The sequence below is a fragment of the Accipiter gentilis genome, chromosome 14 (genome assembly GCF_929443795.1).
Source record: "Accipiter gentilis chromosome 14, bAccGen1.1, whole genome shotgun sequence".
Taxonomy (NCBI): Eukaryota; Metazoa; Chordata; class Aves; order Accipitriformes; family Accipitridae; genus Astur; species Astur gentilis.
The window spans coordinates 14,269,684-14,295,025 of record NC_064893.1 but is presented as its reverse complement, the minus strand read 5'-3'; the positions used below and the strand labels follow the sequence as shown (position 1 = coordinate 14,295,025).

At 37.6% G+C, this 25,342-nt stretch overlaps 1 protein-coding gene across 2 annotated transcripts in view; it reads left to right on the top strand.

The window, feature by feature from the left end:
* Window positions 1–25,342, top strand: part of SEPTIN7 (septin 7) — a 67,566-nt gene that overhangs the window by 24,470 nt on the left and 17,754 nt on the right. For both annotated transcript variants that reach the window (XM_049816514.1, XM_049816515.1), the window contains exons 3-6: window positions 14,895–15,001; window positions 21,313–21,413; window positions 22,063–22,197; window positions 25,214–25,331. In XM_049816514.1, the coding sequence (XP_049672471.1) occupies window positions 14,895–15,001; window positions 21,313–21,413; window positions 22,063–22,197; window positions 25,214–25,331 (461 nt within the window). The remainder of the gene's footprint in view (window positions 1–14,894; window positions 15,002–21,312; window positions 21,414–22,062; window positions 22,198–25,213; window positions 25,332–25,342) is intronic.

Here is a 25,342-nt window from a genome sequence, read left to right as displayed (position 1 = left end):
ATGTAGGTATAGTGTGTCTGTAGTAGACTTGAGGGGCTTCCAAATGTTTGCTGAGTAAAGGCCAATAATTTTAATGATTTCTAAGATCAGGAAATTGATCTTAACAGCAAAAAGAAACCAGTGAAATCTCTTTAAAATCTGGTTGGTAATAAAGACGTGACAAATATTTCTGTGCTTCTGTACAAATGCTGTGAAATCAATATAGCTTTGAGCAAATCTGACCTGATTTGAAATAACAAATTTAATGCTAGAGACTATCTTGCATCTGCTATCAGAGGAACTATAGCTGAAATGACCTTTATTTCTTAGTGTGCTGCAGACATTACTGTTGTCCAATCCCTTTAGAGATCTTAATGTAGCTCTTTATGGGCTATTTATATTTTAATAAATATATAACAATAAAAAAACCCAACTGTATTTTGGGACTGGAAGAAGCCATCCAGGTCAGTTTATCTGGTCTCCCTCACTCATGGTAACTAGCCCTTTTAATCATTGCAATGAAGCCTTTCAAATTAAAAAACGCTGTGCCCACCAGCCCCAAAAACAAACAACCCCAACCTCGGCCTATGCATTTTGCCAAAATACATTCAGTAGGCCTGGTACAAGGACTTCAGAAGTGGCTGGTTGAAATACTTCATTTTTAAAGAAGTGTTCAACTTCAATCTTTGTTGAATGCGTTTTAAATGACTCCTTTCAGAATCATAACTAGGTATGTTTTAGGCAATATGCTAACTTTATATCCAGTCCTTCAGGATTGTTTTAAGTAGCAGAAAAGACACAGCTCATGGTTATGATCAAGAGAGGGGAAGCCCTTAAATCTAAGAAGAGACGAGTATGCATCTCATATTCTTTTTGCAGGGAGTTAGAGGCAGGAGGATGCTCCTTTTCCAGTAATTAGGAAGTTAGCTAGTACAGAAGGAAAAAGTACAGCGTCCTGATAGAGATGGCAGTGCTGCATCTCCAGTTGAGGGGGTGGAGGATATTTTGAAATGTACTCTGGTGGTAAAAGTAGCAAGTTATGTCCAATTGCAAATAAGTCTGTTGGTTATTTCAGTACCTGCATTATCTCTGGAGCAATTTAGGCCTATAATTCAAATGCAGCATTATTAGAGATGAGTGGAGACAGGAAAAGAAAACCAACAACCCCTTCATGGAAATTTGGAAGGAAAGATGATGTTTTGGGGGGGTGGTTCTGACAACCTCAATCTTTATTTTACAGTATAGATGAGTTTAGATCAAACTTTAAAAAGCAGTTAACCTGAAATGCATACTGTAAAGAGGAAGTTTGTTGTCATTGTTTATGGTGAGTTTATTTTTGGAAGGAACATTGTTGGGAGAGTAGAGGCTTATTGATGTACACTGTATCACAGCTTGGCGTAGCAGAGATTTTTGCTGAAGTCTGAATCTTGCCTAAAACCATTTTCCACAGCTTTCTGATTGATTTTTCTGTGAGGGTATTTCACTCCAGCATAATTGGATGCTGGGGTGACTAGTACTGCTCTCCTGGTATGATACTCGATTTAGGACTCTGCCCTTGCTTTCTTTCTATTGTTCTGTGTGGCTTAAGTGTTCCACTGTTGAGAAGTTTTGTTCAGAAGCAGCATAGGTTTCGGCTGCCTGTGTATTTTTGAAGACTGTCTTCTCCAGTTCCCCTCATCCAAACCTCAGGTTTTCTGTTCATTCTGGAGTGTGTGTGTGTTTGCTGGTTTACCTTCTGATGTGTGTTGATATTTGAGACACCTTACTGTGCAACATTTACTCTATCAGCTGGCTTTGTCCTTTTAATTCCCTACCTTTTAGGCTGCTTCAGTTAGGCCTTCATTTTTGTGATCTTGATTTGGCTGTTGTCTTGCCTTTACTTTTGAGAACAGGGTTCCTGATAACACTATGGATATTCACGTACAAAAACTTGCCCTGTTTTTTTTTTTTATCATTCTAATTTTGAACAATAACTGATGTTACTGGAACTCTAAAAGTTGTCTGTCCCCTCTCCCCGCCTTTACAAGGATGTTGTACTACCCAATGACCTATTTTAGCCGTAGCATTTGGAAACAGCTAGGAAGAATCCAGACTTGCATCTTCCTTTTCAAAAATATTAGAATCAATGCAAATTCCTTGGCAGTCATTGCCTTAGCCATGACTCTGTTTTGCAGTTCTTGACCTCATTTGGCTGCTTTTTTTTCGTATCGATACCAGTGGATTTTTTGACATGGCTCTTTTTCTGCTGGCCAGTCTGATGTGGCAAACTGTCTTTTTCTAGTCCTTCTCTGATCATTTTAACATTGGTAGATCTGTAACGTGACCAGCATAAAGTTACCACTGGAAAATAACTAGAGCTTCTGTCTCCAAGATTGCTGGTTCCTTTGAGAGGTTTCCCATTGGAACATGGCAAATATGATTAGCGTCACAGATGTTAATGGATACAACACTCTACAGAAAACCACTTTTTTAATGTGGCACTGGAGTGACTGTTAGACTTGTTTATTTCAAGATTTATGTTTTTTCTCATTTTTTCTAGCTTTTCAGTAATCATACATCTTTAAAAACTGTAAAATTTAAATGAGTATTATCATTTCAGTATTGTGTGCTTGTCAGCTTTTTATCCCAAACCAGGTTACAGTGACTTTTAGGAAAATGAGACTTGAGTACTTTTTGTTGAGGTGAAGGGAAAAAAAAAAAAACAAACAAAAAAACCCACCCCCAAAACAAAAACCACCACCCAAAAACTTGAAGGATTTTCTTGCTTAATGAAAAACAGAACAAAGTGAAGGGGAAAAAATTAAACCGTACATTCCATATGTGGTCAGCTTCTTTTCGACTAGTTTTTCTGTAGAGCTTTTTTTTTTTACTGAGTTTTTTTTTTTTTTTTTTTTTTTTGTTTGGCTTTGGGTTTTTTTTGTTTTGTTTCGGGTTTGGTGGTTGGTTTGGGTTTTTTTTTTTTTTTTTCAGATTCTGGAATTCCCTTTCCACACTGTTTCTTAATATAGTGGACAACCTTTTGAAAATGCTTGGGTGGGAAAGTTTGGTTGATGTAGAGGGTGTCAGTTGTGTAAATAAGAATACAGAAATGATTCTCCATAATTTTTTAAGTACTTAAAGGGACATACTGGCCTCAGTGGCATTTATGAAGTGCCATTCTGGTTTGATTAGGAGAAACTGTCCAACAGTAGCAGCTGTTCCTCTAGGCTGAAATTCAGATTTTAACCTGGCCTAAGTCTGTGCTGCTAATAGCACTAGGCCCAAATTGGATTAGTGTGCGAATCCAGCTGGAGAGTTTTCTGAGAGCTGCAAGGAAGGTTAGTCTTCAGTCTGTTTGTAGCATGGCAAAAGAAAAGTCTTGTGTCAGCACAAAGAAGGGGTGGCATGGAGGCTGGGATTTAACTTTTTTTTTTTTTTTTTTGTGGCAGTACTGGCTGATATGACAGTGATTAGGCATTTGTTTCAGAAACTTGTCAAAATGACCTTTAGTTGCATTGAAATAATGCTTGCTTTTGGCTAAAAATCTTCAGTATTATAATTACTGACTATACTATGGTGGCTGTAACGAAGGTTCTGTGTTTGTCTGAGATATTTTTTCTCGAAGAATTTTAAGACTTCCATAGTTGGAAGAGCAGCTTATCTCATGAATACCTTCATGCTAAAAATACTAAATGAAGCTATGCACAAGTCAGTCTTGTAGGATGCGATTAAAAAATATTCTGAGGTAAATGCTTAAAAATTGTATTTTGTGGATTCTGTATGTGTCTGAAATTCTTGAGAGCTCAGGGGAAGAGCCCAACCTGTAGCACTGCTCAGCTGGAGTCATGCATCAGATCAGCTGATGTTAATGGATGTGTAACTACACTTTGCCAACATGCTATTGAGATGACACTTTTTTTGAAGTGCTGGTTGTTGCAGCTTCCCAGTGTGGTGTAGGATGAAGGCAAGTCTTTGTTCCTCGTTTTAAAAAGAATAGCTTAAAGTTTTGTAAATGACCCATCATTTAGCATACATACAGTCTTGTTTAGGATGTATGTTTCAAATGCAACATTTGTGTGGTATGGAAATCTTACTTGTATGTATTTTCAAATGACTCCACAAGTTTTTATTAAATGGGGAGCTTTCACATGTGTTGAACTGTAAATAAATAACATGTTAATCAGATGTATCTTATTTGGAATTCCGTGCATCACTGAAGCTTTTTATTTTTTTGTAACATCACACTAGTAGAATTACTATTTTAGTATGAACAAGTATATGATATACCACTTCCAACAGCAAACTTGAATAGGAATCTGACAATTACTCAAGCAAATTCTTAAACATGGCACATGAGGAGTGGGAAGCTTTTTGCTGTAGGAGAGCAACATGAGACTTTTTAAATTCAGATTTTGAAGTTCAGATAAAATGAATATCCGTAGTACTGCAAAGGTGGTATCCTCATATTCTAACTTACAGAATGTAGAAATTACTAGAATATTTTATGTGCTGCTAGCCCTACAAAAGCAAGTAACTTTAAAATCCACAATGGATCTCAGAGTCTTAGAGTAGCATAAATGCTGAAGTAGGAGATGAGGTGAGATTTTGTGATATTTTGTACTGAAAAGGCTAATTTAAAGGAATGCCATTACACTGTAGTGGAGGAGAAATTGCAAGATTTCTTATTTTTTAGGTCTTGGAGGCATGCACTGCTGACAAAAATGTGGAATATATACAAAGTTGCTAATTTAGAGGAAACTGACTATTGGCAAGTATTTATTCACCATTTTTCTGCTACATCAGTGCCAGGCATAGCAGAAGCTGACAGTAGCTGACAACTCAGCAGATACTGAGAGAAAAAAGAGAATGTTAGATTTTTCACTAATTTACCCAGTCAGGTTTTTGGTGTGGGTTTTGTTTTGTGGGATTTGTTTTGTTTTGTTTTACATTGCATTTGACTGAATGATTTAAGAATTTATGTGAGAAAATATTTTAAGAATTATGCTTTGTATCTCTTTTGTCTAAATTCATTGTATATCATCCTCACCTTCTGTAAAGGACAAGCCTGTGACTGACCTGATTCTGTGTCCTTGGCTCTGGGCTGTGTCTTCCCTAGCTGGCAGAAATTCCAGAAGGAGTCCTGGTCCACCTCCTGTGTCTGTCCTTCATGCTCATCTGCTGCAAAACATAGCAAGCACATTAGACAGGTCTTAGGATATCACTTTATCATAAGACCTATCCGTTTGCCTTTCAGCTTTGTAAATGTATGCTTCTGTTGTCGCTACAAAAGCGGCTCAGTTTTCCTTAAGTAATAGAAAACTGAATAGTGGTGGCAGCAATTTGGAAGCAATGGCTTAGCGCTTAAGCAAAACAGTTCTTCTCACCATATTAAAAAGGGTGTAGTCTTGACAAGACAAGCTTATTCCAACCTACCTCAGCCTTTGTTAGAGATAAAATACCCATTTTTATGACTACAGTGGAAGCTGTCTTATGGAAACAAAAGCATGTAACTGCTCCCAAGTAATTGAGGTATCAAATCTGTGTATTTTGCCAAGGTTGCTTAGAATTGGCAGCAGTGTATTCAGCAAAGCACATCTCTGCAATCCTTTTGCTCCTTGTTTGACCCTAGACCAAATATTGAAAAGCAGAGTTATCCTAACTTGCAAATGGCATTGCCCTAACTTTTCATTCCTTATTGCCACAAAAATAATATCACTGGGGTAAATTTGCAGAATTCTGTCATGTTATCTGTATCTTTCTCTTGCTACTTGTGCCAGTTAAGTGTCTTGTCCTAACATAGTTTCCCTTGTGCTGCCTGCAATAAGAAGTGCTTCCAAAGACATTAGGGAGGGAAGGCATCAAGAGAAAAGGTATAAGGTGCTGAAACAAATTTTGACTAGCACTAGAAATCTAGTTCAGTCCTCTGACAGATTTTTGTGGATTGGCTTAATAGCAGAATGTCCCACCTGGGATATTTTGAGAGCACTCAACACTTACTTCCAGTAGTTTTTCTTGTGTTTGCGCATAAATTTTCAAGGGAAGAGCTGATACAGTGTTGAGTAAGTCAATCTAGGTGCTCTTTGTAGAGTTCTGTAGAGACTCATTAGTTTCCATGTAAAAAAAAAAAAAAAAAGTTTTCTTTTTTTGTCCTTTTGAAATTTTCTGTGATATTCATGCCTTAGATGTATCAGTTGGGTGACTTTTTTGAGTAACATCCTGCCTAATGTGCTTCACCTTTCTCTCCTTTTGCTTGAGTTGATCTGTAATACTTCTTGTTAAGTAGAATGCGAGTAATGCAAGCTATACTGTCTTTAAGGTTTTGACCCTGTATCTGTACCAAGTATTTTAGTCTTAAAGATTCACTAAACCCAATAACCCTTTTGTTATTTTCTCATCAGCATGTAGATAGCTGTGTGGGTTTTATTTCTGCCAAAGTAATGAAAGATCCTACTGTGACAAATTAATCTGTGATAATTAATCTTTCCTTCTTGAGTCAGCAATTGTTAGAAATTATGTACTGGAAATGCTGTACAATTAGTTGTAAACACTAATGTATAGATGACAAATTTCATGTTCCTATCATCTTTCTTGCTTTTTTTACTTTTTTTTTTTAAATTCATGTAATTGGGGAATTTAATCAATTAGATTTGTCACTGTATATGTCTCCAGAGAGTAAGTCCAGCTCTGCAGCTTTCTCTAGACACATAATTCTTCCAGACCAAGCAGTGGTAGTCTCAGATATATGCTTTTTTAGTCTTAGAGACAATCCTTCTTTAGCATCTTTCACAACTGTTTTTGTTCCTCTTGCTTTCATTTTGAAGCAATATGGGTTTTTTTCTTCTCTTGTGAAGGCTGTTTATTTTGGCTTTGTCAAAGCCTGTGAAAATTCAAGGTATATGCTGGTTATGACAAATATTTAACCATAGAAGATTTGTTGTTCTGGAGCTCTGTTGCTTCTGTCATTTCCAGTTGAATCCCTTAACCCAGTTATTTCACAGATAGCTAGTACATTCAGATTTCCCACGTACGTCAGTTTTGACAACTTCTTGTTTGTCATGTCTCTGAAACTGCATTGCAGTATGGCCACAACTTGATCAGACATAGGAGTTTTCTTTTAACTAATACAGAAAACAAAGCAAGGTAAGCTTTGGCAAGCCTGGGCTGCACCTGCTAATTACATACTTCTAATTCCCTTCAAGCTTGGATGCTGAAGTCAAGGTTGTAACATTTCAGCTGTTGTTGGTACTAGATATGGGTAGACCAATGCCATGGGGTGTTTTTTTTATCTGTAGTCATGTTGAAGGTCTAAAAATGAAGAGAAACTTGTGATTTCAGTTCCTTGGTTTTACTAGACTAGAACTTTTTTTTTAAATGCTGAAAGCTTGCTTCCTTTGCCTCATGTTTAATTAACGTATCCTATTTTAAATGGCTACTTTGCAGACATGCTATTTATCAGGAGCAAAGCCTATACATGTAACTAGAACAAATGTGACTTTCTTCATGAAGCGTCACAAAATCTTTAACTTGTGAATTGTTGGTGGTTGTTGCAAAGAAGGGGTCTAGTTTTAAAAGCAGACTTTTACATTTACCCTCCCCTCTTTTTGGAAAACTGTAGATTTGACTTACATCATCTGCCTGGTGTCTTCTTTCCCTCATTTTCCCATCCTCAAGCCCCTAATGACTTGGTTTGCTTCTTGCCTTGCCATGCTGCATAATGAATTCTAGTGCAAGCGGTGGATTGGGAGTGCTATCTAGAATCTGTTGTAATATTCTTCTGAAGTACTTCCCTTCCCTGCTTTTAATGGCTTTTCTGAATTATTTAAATGACATCTGTGACAATAATGATATGCCAAGAGTCTGTCCTCAGTTAATTACACTTAAAATTTAAATTTTGCTCTAAGAAAGCTTATTAAATTGTCTTACTGTATACTGAATGCTGAAATTTTGTTGCTGTTGATGCAGTTGCTGATAGGCAAAAATTAATTTATCACTGGTAGACTTCCCTGTTACTCTGTTTTGCTAGGATCAACTTTGTGGCTCTAACAGAAGTTAATTCCGTCATTTATGCTCCAAATTCAAGTTGTGAAATGACGGAGCTTTGGCTCTCTTTCCCTTATAGACGTCTATGAAATAAAAAGTTGAACTTTTTGCAAGATTTCACATAATGCTGTCCTACATGGAACTGTAGATATGTGGGAGCAGCTGTGTAGCATGGTGCTGCTCCTACCCCTCCTCCTGAGGGGTTTCATTTGGATGTTCTTGTATGTTTATCCAAATAGTGGTTTGTATTTTGTAGAGTGCTGAAGACAGGAACTAGCCTTTATCAAAGCTTCTAAAATCAGACTTACAATTAAAAGCATCTTATAGCCTGTGTTTCTGTGGTCATCTATAATGACATGGCAGAGCATCATTCCCCCTTGCAAGAGTACGGTTCCATCATACCATTTGGTGTAGTTAACGATCTTTGATTATTCATGTAGCTTCCCTTCTGTATAAAAGCAAAAAACTGTGTGTTACAGTGCCATCAAAGATATTGCACACTTGCATAAAGCTGCAGGTGCTGTCGTGCACATAAACTGTGAATTGTACAAGGATGAAAGAAGATGAAATGCATTAATTTTTTTATGTCTTCTGACAAGCTTTTTACCCCTCTGAGTCACCAGTATCAAACTGATGGAATTATATTTTAAGCAAAAGCTGTCACAATAATTAGAATTTACAAAATGGAAAAAATTCCATGAAAAAAATGGCTCACCTTCTAAAAATAGAATATGCTTTGATGTAAATGTTCTGTATATGTAAGTTGTGAAGTACAGCAATTTTCTGTTTAATTCGATCCCTTTGTAATAACTCTTTGGGGCTATCAAATGCACGAAAAACCTCTGCCCCCTCACATGAGAGAAGAAACGTATTGTTCGATATCTTCATTCTGATAGATAGTAAAGCAACTGCAGCTTGTGTTTGTATCAAGTAACTCTAAATACAGACTTCTACTTAGAATGCAGTGGAAGCTTTGAAAAAAAATTGTGCGGTTTGTAGAAAACCCGTTTACCCTGGGACATGAGATGTTGGTGGCTTGTCTCTAGTAAACTACAAGCCCTACTGGGATGTTACCTTCTCTCGGCCACCAGAGTTGTTAGCAGTTAATGCATCTTCTAAATCTGTACTTCCTACCGTTCTCGCTTAATAGATACAGCGACAGAGACTGGGTCATCTTCTTGGTGACAATACATGAAGCATACTTCTTTGAGCAATTTAACTGAAGTCTTGGTTTATGATGCTGTGATCACCAAAAGCATTTTCCTTGCACATGGGTGGTTCCTAGGCAGTCGTGTAGTCCCACCTGGAGCTTGGGAAAGCAGCTTGAAATTCCTAAGTACGGATAGCACGTGTGGTCACATTCCCAGCATGGCAGTTGACTGTCACAGGGCATGAGCATGAAATACTGTTTGACTGGTAGATAGCTAAGTAATTGTCAGCAAAGAATAGAAAAACTTACAGTGAATTATGCAAGAGGAATTTCTTTCTCATTTAATGAAGAGGTGGGAAGTAAAACTTGTAAAGAGCACACTGAGAATGTTCAGTATTATTTAGTGATCTTGATCACTTGATATGTTTAATGAACTCTCACATGGGGTCATAAATCTAAGATGGTACGTCATGCTTTTAAGTTCAGGGCTTGGATTTTAGAAAACAAGATGCTAAAAATACAGTAGAAAACCAATCCTGGATTTTCAGAGTGACGTCATAGCTAAAGATGTAGTGAGGTGCATTATCAGGAGATGTAATATATACAGGAGAAATAGTAGTCTCCAACAGGAGTTGCATATAAAGCTGGAAACTGGGTTGGACTGGACTGCTTGTCCATTTCTGTTGTAGGTATTTGAGTTGGAATGGCAGAGGCTGAAAAGTTGAAGGAGATTGGAAATTTGCCACATTCTCAACATGCCACAATAATGAATAGTGAAAAAAGCAGCATCATTAAGATTTAAGGATAAAAATCCACTTCTATTACCATAGGGAGGAGATGCTTGCCATTTAAGTTTCTTTGTAGTAATAAAGTCATAACAAGAGCTGATGGATAGAAGTTGAACTGAAAAAACCCAATGTTTTGAACACTTTCAATTTTAGCTGCAAGTAGATTTTCTAACTGATTATCATAGATTAGGATTTCTGATTTGTTTACAGGGAGCAATTTGGAAATGAAAGACTTATGTAGCTCAGTTGAGGACAACCTGAATTACTTATTTTTCATCTCTGGAGCACTGCTTTCCCACCATTCCTGTGGATTGCACTTCATTGTTTCAGTTTTTTAATTGTTAATCCTCCATACTTATCTGCTTTAATATTATTCTGGAGACTATTTACCATTATTTGCAAACCATTCTAGTGATTGCTAGTGGTCTCTTCTGACCCCCAAAAATGTGTTTGAGATACAAAAAGCTGAATGTGTTGGATTAGTTGTTTTGTTTTGTTTTTTGTCTCCCTTCTCATCTTACAGCTAGTCTCATTTGTGTAGAGAAAAAGGGAAGTACTTGGTCAGTGTTTTGTTCACAGAAGAAGAAATTTCCCTATCCAAGGTTAATTTTAAATGATGTGCCATGGGCCACCTGTATAAAGATGCTAATTGTCAGCAGGAAGTTGTTGTGTATAAGTGTATAAGAAAAGCTCCAATATTTGTACAGCCATTTAGAAATTCATAGACTTGAGAAGAGTCAGAACTTCTGCTAGTCATGTAAGGGCTGACAAAAGATTCTGTCCTTTGCAAGACTGACAGGAGTACGTTAGTAAAACTACATGCTTATTTCTACCAATAAGAGTGGCCAGCTCCATATATTTGAATGTAACTATAGAGGAAAAATAGCTTGAGAAAATGCTGAAATTCTGAAACGCTAATTTGTTGATAAACATGAGACACAAAATAATGAAGAAACCTGTATATTTATTAGGAAGAACTTGAAGCATATATGAAACATCTAGTAGGAGAGTGAGGGCAAGGTAAAAACAGTTGCTGGATACCAAAAATAAATTCTTGGATTCAGGATTACCCCGCAAAGTCAAAGTATTTTTTTCTTTTCTTTTTGAAACAAAATATTTCATGCTGAAAACAGAAGATATTTCTAAAAATAACTCACTCCAAATTAGGAAGCTAGATCTAACTGCATCATGATGCATTGAGTGATTGGAAGTTATTACTACTGAAATGGTTCTAATACGTTGCATCCTTATGCCACTTTATGTAATGGTGAAAGGGCAAAATCTCATCAGAAATGCTTGCTAAGAGCGGGAAGATGCATTTTTATTTGGGGTGCGTATCTTTTTTTGTTGTTTTGTTTTGGTTTTTTAAGGCAAAGTAAATTCCACTTGTTTTCCCTGTTCTCTAGTGTTTTGTTTGTCATATTCACAGCCCATTGCATCCTTGGAAGCTGCGTTCCCAGCCTTTCCAGTAGGGAATCCTTTCGGGTGTATTTGGGTTGAGCAAGGTTCTACATGGGAAGAACAGAAGGTTTTGTTTGGGGTGGTTTGTTGTGGTTCCCCCCCCCCTCCCCTTACCATATTTCTAGTTAAGATCAGAGTATTTTAATGTGTCCAAATAGGCTGCTAGAATTGTTCACATACACTTGATTTCTATAATTCTGCTTCCCCTGTAATCAGAGAAATTCCTGTTTGATTACAGTGGATGCAGCATGACTCCCCATAGTACAATATCAAATGTTCCAGTTATGTTTTTTACCTACAGATTCAGTATAATTTGTTTTATTTGATATTATAGCCTTTTACTACCATCATAGGTGTTGACTGTTACATGGTCTAAGGCAAAACTGCATCCAGGATTGGTGTATTGATGCTAACTCTTAAATGTAATACTTAAATCACTGGTAGCACTTAAGCAGTCTAAACTGTTGTAATCTGCACTGGCTGATTAAAGTTAGGTTAGCAGGGGTGGGGGTATCTAGGAGGCTGGGCACCTTTGGGAACAAGGTGGTGCATAAATATCCTTAGCATACTTAATCTTTTCACTAATTTTGTCTCAAAAGTGCCTTCCTATCTTTGCTACTGTAAGGTGGGGGGACCAAAACTCAAATCTATTGGGGCGTAATCAGGAACTACTTGGTACCACAGCCGCAGGAGCCATCTAGGGGGAGCTGCTGGTTTTCCATCACATCCTGTAAAAGCTGAAAATCCATATGTTGAATTTCAAGGGCAACTTGACAAGCACCATGATTTTCGGGAGAAGTGGTTGTTCTCAGTGTTTTCCACTTTAAATTCTGTATCATGTTAAGACCAGCAATAACCCTAACAGAAGGGAGAAGAAGGGACAACCCTTTTTGTATATTGAAGTAGAATCTTGTCCTGGTTTCAGCTGGGATAGAGTTAACTGTCTTCCTAGTAGCTGGTACGGTGCTATGTTTTGAGTTCAGTATGCGAAGAATGTTGATAACACACTGATGTTTTCAGTTGTTGCCCAGTATTGTTTAGACTATAGTCAAGGATTTTTTAGCTTTTCATGCCCAGCCAGCGAGAAAGCTGGAGGGGCACAAGAAGTTGGCACAGGACACAGCCAGGGCACCTGACCCAAACTGGCCAACGGTGTATTCCATACCATGGGACGTCCCATCTAGGATAGGAACTGGGAAGTGGGGGCAGGGGAATCGCCGCTTGGGGACTGGCAGGTTGTTGGTCGGCGGGTGGTGAGCTATTGCCCTGCACATCATTTGTACATTCCAGTCCTTTTATTACTACTGTTGTCATTTTATTAGTGTTATCATTATCATTATTAGTTTCTTCTTTTCTGTTCTATTAAACCGTTCTTATCTCAACCCAGGAGTTTTACTTTTTTTTCCCCCAATTTTCTCCCCCATCCCACTGGATGGGGGAGAGTGAGTGAGCGGCTGCATGGTGCTTAGTTGCTGGCTGGGGTTAAACCACGACAGTCTGATATGCAAATCTTTCTTCCATAGTGCAGTAGAGAGCCTTTTGCGAGGTTACGGTCAACTTAAAGCGATGTTCACTGAAAGGATATGAATTGTACATTGCAAAATTGGAGTCCTCTTCAGGGGTTCAGTAGGTGGATAAAAAAACTCTTCAGTTTAACTGGAATGATATGTGCACCTTGAGCAGAGTAGTGAGATGGAGAAAGTTATGCTTCAAACTGGCTGTAGCTATGAGGTTGGAAAGCTGTGCTTCTCAGAAGCTTCTTTCTATCACAGACTTGGTAGGGAAGCCCCTCAGCTGTAGGTGACCCTGCCCTAAAGATCTTGGATGTGCAGAGTAGAAGATGTGTGCCCCTTAGAACCAGACACTTTTAGGCACTGTATTTACCACAGTTCTGAAATATCTAATGCATCTGACCACAGAAAAAGGGAGATTCTGCAGTGGTAGTGATGAAATGCTTGTTGGCAAGCCTGTCCCTTCTGGCTCACTTAATAGCTGTTGTGTTGGGGTTAGTGTTCCCAGCACTGCTAACTTCAGTATCTCCTTGTTCCTTGGCTGCCACAGCCCATCTTCCTGGCTGTAGCCAGACCCTGCTTGCAGCATGAGTTAGCTCATCAGTCGGACAGGGTGGAGTTTGAAGAACAACCACTATTAATAATGTAGGCAGCCTGCAGGAGCTCTAGTTGCAATGTTTCATCAGCTGCTAATCCATTTAGGGTATATCTAATCAGATTGCTCTGTTAGGTACTGCAGAGACTTTGAGCTACACCATTGTAATCAGGATGGCTGATATGTATAAGCTAGCTTGTGTATGAAATGGAGCCAGCTATTAACAGCTTAGGCAAGGTCTTGTCTGCCGCAGTTCATAACTACTTTCTGTTTTGTAACTCTCAGTTACTTGCGTTAACCCAGGACGTTTGTCTGAAGACAAGTTGTGAAGCTTTCTGAATTTTGTCTTTAAATCAACTGGTATTTGGGGATGGGGAGGACTAATGGGTAGTTTTTTTCTTTTCAAAGTGTGGGTGTAGTGCAGCTCATTCTCCTCCCTCAGTGAAAGTATGTCACCAGTGGTTTGCACCCAAATTCGTTAGCTTAAGAGCAAATTTCTGTGTGACTGTTTCTGTTTAGGCCAATGTACTAACAGCACTGCATATGAAAACTTAAACAGAAAGCATAATTTCCATATACTTTTTTCCTTGGTTCTCATGCTAATGTGAATTGTTGTGTTGAAGTAGTTTCTTTACAATAGAAAACTAAGCAGAAGACTTGTCTTTTTTAATACTGTAATAAGTAGTTGATGTGAAATTCTTGCTCCTGTCTCTGTAGAGCTGTAAATGGGAGGTAATCTTTGATGTGGGAATTGTAACTGTATTTGCTTGGATTGTTATGGCAGTAGTATCTCCAGATTCTTTAGCAAGGCTGATTTATTGTTGCTTATGAACAAATTACCAAAAATACCAAACAAAATCCAATCCCCGTTCCCTTCCCCAACAACAACAAAATTCCCAGGCAAACCACATAGTTCTGAAACTTCATTTTAGCTCTTGTGGCTTTAGTAGTTAAACCATACTAATCTCAGTCTCTGTTGTCTTCCCCCCTCCTCCATCCCTGACGATAAGACTCTCAAATAATACTTGAAATAAAGGAGATAACTTAGTCTGCTTTAATATTATGATAGGAAGTCATACCAGGAAGACAGCTTGTTTATAAAGTTTAATGTGGGGTAATATCATCTTTTTGTGTTGTAATGGGAGCAATGGAGAAGTACTAAATGCATTCAGTACTTAATGTGATCAGAAAAATGAATGTCTGTAGAATCCAGCAGTGACAGATTTGCAGGGTTTTCCTTGAAATGGGAGAAGATGATAGATCCTCAAAGCCTTAGAGTGCAGTGCATGTTTGCTGGTACTATGTTTCAAGAGTATTTGAAATGTAGATCTGAATGTTTATACTTGGTATGATACTTGAAGTTTTACTGAAACTGTTCTGCTTTCTTCCAGGTGAATCTGGACTGGGAAAATCAACATTAATCAACTCATTATTCTTGACAGAATTGTATTCCCCAGAGTATCCAGGTCCTTCGCACAGAATTAAAAAGACCGTACAGGTATGTCTGGGGGAAAAAACCCTGCAGCTTGATCAATGTAACTTGCAATTTAGTAATGTAAGGTGATACAGTTGTCACATAAGCATCTATATTGCAAGTAAGTTTAGCCAAGATGTGAACCACTAAGAAGTATTCAGTCTGTCAGTGTGCCTTAGCTATACAAAACTTCCAGGTTCTGAAACTTTTAGCCTGTTGAAGTGTGGGAGCCCTGAAGTGAAGCACTTGGTGTGCTGCCTGTACTTTAGAAACGTCATATGGTACAGCTCCGTTTGGACATGGAATGTTTTATTATCAATTAAAATATTAAGTATATCCATAGAAATATGTAGATGTACACTAAAACACTTGACTGTTTAAGGCAAGCTTTTAGAAGCTGTGTATTAAAGGATTAGTCGTAAGTGTGAGGTCCTAAGGTACAAAAGTATCCACCAGTTTCCTGCAGCCTGTATCCTTTGTGGTACATTTTTTACCTATTATAAGTTGTTACTCTGAAAAATATCAGGGACTAGGGTGAACCTGGCTGCATTTAAGCACTAGACTTACATACGCAAGAAGGTGGTACTGCAAGTGCATGATACAACTAAAATGTTTAGTCAAAGACTAGAAAACTGAAGTTGATCCATTTGTTTTGTGTCATAATTTGCTGCTGATCAGTTCTGTTTTCTCTCAAGAAAAGGAGCATACTTTTTGTATTATAAAAAGTTGGGGGTTATTAAAAAAACCCCCAACTTAGTATTAAGAAACAATTAAATAATGTTGTGGGTAGTTTAGGAAATCATTGTGTTTCAGTGGGGTATCTTCTGCCTCCACAGCTGAGCAGCTGAATAAGGATGCATAAGCTCTGTTCATCTCTCTTGATGTGTGTCAGATGCTTATTTAAGATTTTGGTGAAGATAGCTTGTGATAATCTAACTTCATACATATGAGGGCTGGGGGTGCTCACTCTTGCTGCTGTTGTCCAGGAGAGTTCCCTCAGCTGCAAAATTACAGTCTCAATCACTTCAGCCACAGCTGAGGTGGTCTGTGCAATTACAGAGTTGTCATAAAGTGATTAAGCCTTGTGTTGAGTTAGGAGGGTATGCAAGGTGCTAAACAGAAGCTGTAAAATTGAATGCTTTTTTTATTCAAAGGAATTGAATAACTGTGCTCCAGTGCTATGATCCACTGACCTTACTGTTTTGTGGGGCTTTTGGTTTGTTTTTTTGGGGGGGTTTGGGTAAGGCTTTTTTTAGTCCAAACTCAGAACACTGAATAATTACCACAGGGCTAAGAAAAAGTTAGTTATGCTCGTACTAAGAAGGTTAAATTACATTGTCAGTTAGCTCAATTTCAAAGCCTTGAATACTAAAAAAAAAATGCATTTGTTGCAGAATATCAACTTTTTCATTTGGAAGAAAGCTTTTGAACAACCTGAGTTTGGTTAACAATATATTTGTTTTTTATAAGCTTTGGTCATGCTGTTAGGCTATTTTATCAGTTTAATGTAAAACCATAGTGACTCTGACAAAATGGACTTAAAAGCTTGTTAGTAGGAGTATTTGACCATTATTTGAATTAGAAGGGTCGAATTTATGTACCTGTTTCAGAGAGATATTAAGTGGGTTGGAAAAGGTGTGCAAATAGTTAATCTCTGGTATAATATACTTATTAATGAAATAATTAGTGACTGTTGGAAAACTAAGTAGAAGGGTGACTTTTAGTGGGAGAGAGATGTGATTTCATTACTGTTGATTACACATTGGTTTAGCAGAAGCTAAACTAATTTAGGTTGTGTTCATTGGATTATAGTTTAAATAATGGGGGTAGTATTCCTTGTCATTGGAAGTTGTTTTGGTTTGGTTTTGGGTTTTTTTTTTAATTGGGAAAAATCATAGGAAGAATTTACACACAAACTAATGAAAAATAGAATAAGGCATCTTTCAAAGATAACTCAGTCCCACTCTGGCTAAAGGTGGATCAGCGTAAGAAAAGTTAAACTAAAGCTGTGTGTGGAGCTTCTGGAATCTGAGTTAAGTGCTTTCATCTGTTAAGTGGCAAGATTAGATGAACTGTTCATCCTGAATTTTGAGTTCTTCAGAGGTGGTTTGATTTTTATTCATTTACTGGTTGAAGAAAAAAACCCCATACTTTTCAGGAAGTTTCACTTAATTTGGGGGGTGGTGTGGGTTTGACATGTAAAGCTAAAAAAAAAAAAAAGGCGGGGGGGCTTGAACAGAGCCCTGGCTGAAAAGCCATTGCATTTTTTCCTACTTCCACTGTGTGGGCTAAAGCCTGAGGGTGGCTGAGAGCTAGCCAAAACTATTTTCAGTAGTGAATTGGGGTCTGTCATGACTTAGCAAATAATAATATGATTGGAAATTAAATATATTCAAAGACAAACTTCCCCCTTAGAAACTATTGCTTACTTTATCTAATGAGTATTTTTTTTTGTTTTAGTATAATTGTAGTGCAACATTGCTTTGCTTTCAGTTACTTGTGATAAATGAAAACTCAGTAAGCATAGCATTTTAAGATGGAAACAAACTGTCTTATTTCAGTGTCAATGTCTAAGTGAGGATAAATTTGTTTCCCCCTACAACCTTGAAAATTGTGTGTGCTGGCAACTGTGTATGATGTGGAGGTGATTCCAGTCAAATATTAAAATTAAAGAATTAACAGTGGCAGCTATTTGGATCCATGGAATTTGTAGTCTTTGCCAGTGTAAACCTTTTTAAGTTAAGGATGTCAAGAGTTTTGCAGGGTAGAGATGAGGCAGATGACCAGATTATCCTAAAATCTTGGTGGTAATAATTGCCTGCACTTATATGGTGTTAATAACTTAATGGTGAAGAATTATATGAGAGCGTCTAACATAAATACAAACTGTGGTTTGGGCTTGAAAACAATTGCAGTTGAAGTTGTTTTGTGAGGGAGGTCCTTTGTATTAATTTTGTGGAAAACACAGAAAAACAGTTAAAAGTGATTTGATGTCAGATGAATTCAAACAAAACTTCTTCAGAAATGATGGGGCATGAAATGTTTTATCTGATCATTATTTGACTGTCTTAAATGGAGTATGGTAAAGGTTTGTTTAATCCACTAAAAGTAGTCAAGCTGTAACAAGCATCATGTCATGAACGCTGTGTAGCAACTGCCAAGGAGACCCGTGTGACCCAGTTGACTGGAGTGCATGGGAAAATGGCCATTTGGAGAAGACTTTTATTAAAAAGTTTTAAATTCCAATACTTGAACTAATGTTTTCCATGAATCCCTTGGGAAAACTTGTAAATCAGATGATGGGATGCAGTTGGATGCTTAACTATGAATGACACTAGTTTACAGTGATTTTTCTGGATCTTTTCCAGATGTTGCTACTTTCTGTGCCTTTGACCATGTATGGACACATCCATTTAGGTTAGAAAAATGCGCCTTTACAGAGGCTTTATGGCAGGTTCTTCACCTACTGTCTCCTACCAGTAGTCTCTACTGCTTACAATATATGGTGGATATGGTCTGATTGTCCACAACACAAGCATAGGGCATTTAATTTGATCAACTAATGTTTCTTGTTCTGTAGGTTTTCGAAAACCCTGCTCTGATAGCAAGATACCTACATGAATTTGTGAAAAGTAAGGATAAATTTAAATCCTCACCACCCAGTAAGATATTAGCATTGTCTGCAGAGATTCAGTTACTGCAGGCCATTTGTCAGAAGGTGACTTCACTATTTCAGCCACACTTACATTTTACAAGCATAGAGAATTGGGGAAAAATGTTTGGTGTGGCATTTCTGAGGATCTCCTGACCTTCCTTTTCCTTTGTTATAAACACACATTCAAGATAATGTTTTATTAATTGCTTCTTTTGTAAAAGCATTCCACTGTGAGTGCTTAATATTTTAATGGTTCTTGCTGGGAATTTTTGTGCTGAAGAATAAAGCTGATACCTTGTAGCACTTGGCAAGAGTACAGCTCTTAACATTATCATCTCTAGTCTTTTGAAAGTGTTAGGGGTTTCTTTTACTTGCAGAGAGCTTGGTTATAGGAGGGCTTTGTGGTTACTATACTATATGCAAGATAGCAAAAAGAATGTGAGCAATCAGAAGTTAATCTCCTGTGTGCTAAAGCTTGTGAGTAGTAAACTCTTTGCCGAGTTGACTGTGTGGCTGGGGATTACCGTCTTGAGTTCTGGCATCAACTGTGTGCAATAAAATTTCTCTGTAGGACTCTTGAGGGGAAAAAATACATTCACCACAATTAAAATGTAAGATTTTAAAGCACTGCATGTATTCCTAGGTTCTCATGGCTTTGGACTGGACAGTTTCGGAAGGCAAGGAGTTGTACAGTTAGTGAAAGGGTAACTTGGTGGTGTCTTAGGCTGGTTTGTGTGCGTTGAGGTGATTTTTTTTTTAATTTCTTTTTGTAAAACCTCCCTAACCTTGCAGTAAGGCCAGCTTAAGTAGGAGGTTGAATTGGGTGGCCTTGAAGTCTACCCCAACCTGGATTCTTCTGTGACTAGCATCCAGGTAGCCCAGTGTTGGGGACTCTTGTTTTATGAAGCTGCCTTACTTATATATTTTTGTCTTTTTGTTAGGTGAGGAACCAGCTCATGATGATTGCATGCTGTAGACAGACATACTGTAGCTGAGTTAATTTTTTGAGACCTAGCAGTGAAAGGGATTGATCTGTCTCAGATAGGATCCCTACTGATGAGTAGATAAAAATAACATCCTGCATACTCAGAGGTTAAATACGGATCTTTCTTTGCAGTTAGTTACTGTTTTCTTTGTTTCTGTATATTCTCTTCTGAATTAGAATCAGTGTTTTGCTTGTGCAAGAGGTATTTAGTTTGACTTTCTGCAGAGTGTTAATTTATCTTGTAGATTTACATTGCATCACATAACCAGTGATTGCAAAGTGTTTACAACAATGTTCAGGTGTGGCTGTGAGAGTCTGTTTTGCCTATATAACTAGGGATGTGCAAGCACTTAAGCAGCGTTGATAACGATCTCTCTCAAATCTTGAGCTGGTCAAGAGACCATCCAGATCAGATTTATTATCCAAGTTTCTGCTCTCACTGAAAGTTCATTACTGAATGTTCTTGCAGGTGTTCACCTAGTTAAATACAACTTTCTTTTCTCTCCCCAGTTAAGGGTTCAGGAGGCTTAAGAAATGTTAAGCAATGAGCAACAAAGGTGCATCAGTGTCTGCCAACTCATGTGTGGCTCTGAATAAATGCCTTACACAGTTGATTTCTTGAATCCATGTCTAGAAAACAGTGTCACTAGTAATTTAATGGAAATTGTCTTAATACCAGGGGAAAAAACTATGATTAACTGTGTGAGCAATTGGAAAGAGCCAACATGCTAACATGAGTTTGTAATTTCTTACTGTTGCAGATCAGACTGTTACAACAGTGGTGTACAGCACTTTCTCAGGCAGATACACCTGATGCTGGCATTATCAATAATTACTGAGATAGTAGTAGAATGGAAGAGGTAGCAGTCCATTTGCTGTTTAGCCTAAATTTTCTGTTATGATATGCTTAATCTGTTTGATGACAGCTGACTGAGCTGCGCTGCAGATGGGTGGTCACAACTCAAGGCACGCATTCCCACGCCCAGATCTTGCATCATGGCTTGTGCTGGTGCAGCTGCCTTCAGAGCCAGGTTTCCATCAGTGACCTGAGCTAACAGGATCCATCCAATCCATTACCATCATGTAAGGTCTAGCTTAGCAGATTGCAGCTAGATTGTATTACTTTCCAATACCAATCTTGTTTGTAACAGGAAACCATCACATCCTATGATTCCTTTCCCAAGCATTATACTAGCTTAAAAATAAATGTATTCTTAAAAGTACATAGAACTAGAAATGTAGAATGTAAGGTGCTTGGGGGGAGGATTAGTTTCAAAAAGTGTAATTTTTCTTGAAGTGACCAAAGTTCACAATTTCATAAATGTATTGTGCCTGGTTTATCAGAATGTCTGGATATCTCAGAACATTCTCTCTCCCTCTCCCGGCATTAGTGGTGTTGGTTAGGGTTTTTCCTGTTTCAACAGGAGTTAAAATATTAAGATATTCTATATACTTAAATGGGTTCTTTTATCACTAACTTCATTTAAATTATGACCCTGTTTCTTTCTTTAAAAAAATAATTAATGATTATCAAATTATTGGGATTGTATAAGCAAAACATGGACCCTGTATCCCTCTGAAGCAGAAAAGCTAGCAATTCTTTATCAGACTTCTTATTCATTGAATGCTTTTCCCAGTGTTTAAGTTGGGTGACTAAATTGCTAAAAAATTAATCTTACCTTATTCATTTTACAGGTTGAGCAGTCAAAAGTTTTAATCAAAGAGGGTGGTGTTCAGTTACTACTTACAATAGTTGACACACCAGGATTTGGAGATGCTGTGGATAATAGTAATTGGTAAGACATTCTTCGCATGTTCTCCCACAATAATTCTGAATTGTATTTTGTGTGTGTGTGAGAGAGAGAATACCTTGTGGCTTTTTAAAAAACAGCACACTTCAATCTTCAGTTAAAATATTAACTCTTAAACTTTTCAGTTAGCTGAAAACTTTAACTTCTGTAGTTCCCAAGTACCTCTGTTAACTCGATTGAAATGCTATCAGCTTTCCCTTTAAAGTGAATGGAGCCCCTGGCTCTTTATCCACATATGCAGAGTGCAGAATTGACTTCTGTGCTGTCACAAGATATGACAAGTAAAGCATATTCCTTTAGCTACTGTTCTTACTGTTCTTAAGTGTCCTATTTAATGCTATTACAATGAAGGTAATTGTGTTTGAAAGGTTTTTTCAGTGAAATCGCAGATTGTATCTTCAGAGCTATGTAACTCAGTTGTATGTTGAGTGACTGGTCACTTAAAACGTGCTGTCTTGAAGTCTCTTACTTTAAAAAACAACCACCCCACCCAACCCCCAGCACCCCCCCCCCCCCCCCCCCCCCCCCCCAAAAGCAGGCCATGGGGAATAGTATACATCTTTTTCTTAGCAAAGACAGACTTTTTTACATAAATGATGTAACTTACAGGTTTTTATTCATGTAACCTCTGCAGTTGGCAGCCAGTTATCGACTACATTGACAGTAAATTTGAGGACTACCTGAATGCAGAATCTCGAGTGAACAGACGTCAGATGCCAGATAATAGAGTGCAGTGTTGTTTATACTTCATTGCTCCTTCAGGACATGGGTTCGTATTAGTGTATTGTATGTTTCCTTTCTCAGTCTTTTATCTCAGATAAATATCCAAATTTGGCATTCTTAGTTATGTAAAATTCCAAATAGGATTTTCTTAATGGCCTGCAGACCATGTTTAATTTCAAGATGAGCTTACTTTGGTTTGTCAAACATCAGCAAGCCAGACAAGTAATAAGTTAGAATACCAGAAAACATGATTGCACATTAATTACATAACAAGAAAAATAGTATTAGAACAGTTAAAAATACACAGGTGTTCACAAGTGCCAGGTCTATTTGTGATCTATGTCTTCTGTTCACACACTACTGTTCAGAAGGAGAAACGGTTTCACGCTCTTAAGCAACAGGATTTTTGCTTTCCACTGTTCCTCCCTCCCTTTGATTTTAATGATAATTGGAAGATGAGAAGTTTCAAGCATCCTTATAAGCATGCTTTAATTCACCTGGGGTGTAATCCTTTGTTTAGTGACAATTCCAATATAGGTATTCTGGATTTTTTTCAATTATACAATCTTCCACCCCTGCTTAGTTTTTAACTTGATCAGACTTCTACCTAGTGGTAGAGAGGGACAACTGCATTTCCAGGGTGTATTAGATGTAGATTGACTATATCTGAAATTGGTTGCTTAGCATTTTATCATTGTATTATGACTGGTTACATTTGTCAGAGACTCTTAAGTTATACCTTCAAAACCAGAAGGAGATGATAAGTAACCTATTCTATTGTATGGGTCAAAAATAGTAAAACTTGTTGAAGGGAGTAATGAAGGAGTTCTGAGGAATATTCCTCAGGCAGTGAAAAATGCCAGCTATTACACTTGGCTTCTGTAGCTAGCATTTGAATGGTTCTAATCACTTTGAACTAGACAGACACTTCGCGAATTTGGAAAGAAATATTGGGGGGTAGAGAAGAGTTTTTCTTATGTAGACTTATCTTAATTAAACGTTTTGTTGTTCCATATCCATGTCTGTAATATCAGTTTTGCGCAACGTGCGTGTCAATTTTGGTGCAAACACTTGAATCCTTGGCATACACTGTTTTACTAGCGTGCAAAATCAAAATGTCATTTAAATAAAGGGAAGATGATCCATTCCTTGTGTTAGTCAATCTTTTTTGAGCTAACTTTCAGATTCTTCAGAAAACATGTCTTCCTTCCACACCCCCATTTTATCTGTTAAAACTCTCTAAACCAGTGGAAGTACAAATTGTTTGTAAGGAAAAATAAAGATAATGCTTCAGATAAATTAAGTTTTGGTCACTAACTTTGTAAGACTGAAAGCTGGAAAAGTATGTTCCTTGTGAAGATATTTCATATTCTTGAGGGGGAAAAAAAAAAGTGTAAATTTGAGCTAGGTTTGCATAGTGTTTTTCAATTACTGGAGTAAATGCTTGGAATTGTCATCTAATTAATGAAATGAATGGAGCACAGAGAAAATTGGTGCTGCTGTTAGCATTCATTTCCTCTTTTAAGATACTGTCTTCTCTGAAAGGACATTGCTCACTTCCTACCTGGTTTTTGCGGTGGAAGCAGTCTTCAGTCACGTTTCCTGTGCAGACAGCTGCACCAGTTGAGTAGTGTACCCTTCACGCTTAATGCATGATTGTATTTACATTGAGTTAAAGTATTTGTAGGTGAACTTACCTCTGTTTGTCCTTATGACTTAATACATTTGTAAAAGCCAGCTTGTTACAATTTATAAAGAAAAAACAATTTGCAGATTAGGTCCTTCCATTTAATGCATCCCACCATTTTTAGCTGGTATCCCCACAGACATCTGAACTGAAGGGTTAGTTTGTGTGAGGGTAGGGGGAGAGCGTGAGGGGATGGGAGGCGCCTTCCAGGTAAGTGAATGGGGTGATAATGAATTGCAGCCTCTTTCTGCAGTTCTAGGATCTTTACATAAAGGCTTCCCACTTTAGTCTCCACTGTAAACTCAAGACCTCGAGATGAGCGCTGGTGTGGTTCTGAACTATTCTGCTTTGGTAACTGCCCTTCAACCTGGTGTTGGCCTAGGTAGCTTTTTGAAGCAGGGAGAGGGAAAGCATATTAAAGTGAATAGATAGCCAAACCAGTGCTGTTAATCTAAACATGCATTAATCTTAGCTATTTAGTGGAAACATGTTGAGAAGCTGAGAAATTCAGTGGCAGGTAGAAAATGTTAAAGTGAAGTGTTAAGTATGTGTTCGTTAAATGTTTTCTTTATTCTTTTATATATGGTTTGGAGAAGAAGCTATATTTGAGTACAAAATGAATCTGGTTTTAATGTCCCTAATCCTAATTTCTTTTATACAAGAAATAATCTTGTTAAATCCTTCAAGTGAATCCTTTAAGCCTGACTAAACTTGCTATAATTCTGAAGCATTAATGCATCAAAACCTCTGTGGCTTTACTTTAGCAAGCAGGAAATATTGACCACTTCGATCCACATTGATGGTTTTATATACCCATATGGTGGGTGTTCTAGTTTTTGTCATTGTCATCCACTTTTCATAAAGGTCTTTTTGTTATACATAGCTATTTAGAGATGTCATATTTCTACTTCATTTGTACACAAGCCACAGAGTTTACTGTCTTCAGCAATCTAATTTATAAAAAAAATCTCACAGCCCACTCTCAGGAAGAAACATGACTTTCAGAAACTGAAACTGCATATCTGAATAGAGCATGATTCACAACTGCAAACTCTTACCAGTTGGGCTTTAAATGGGACTATCTTCCAGCTAGTGACACAGGCTCTACTACCTTTGTAGGAGAGTTCTTATCTCTTGCTTGAATGTAGCAGAAGTCTTATGACTACTGGTAATATTGACTTATGACTTACTCCTCTGGTATTACACAATTCTAGGAGATTTCCTGTAGCAGTTGCAGGTAGCCTTTTGAATTTCATTCAAGCATCTATCACTCATAAATCAGTGTCTTAAGAGTAGTTGTCATGACAAATCTCAAATTATTTGTACATTCTTGTTTAATTAATATAAATTGCAAGGCTCTAATGCTGTCTTTCAGACTTAAGCCTTTGGATATAGAGTTTATGAAGCGCCTGCATGAAAAAGTGAATATCATTCCACTTATTGCCAAAGCAGACACACTTACACCTGAGGAATGCCAACAGTTTAAAAAACAGGTGAGTTGAAA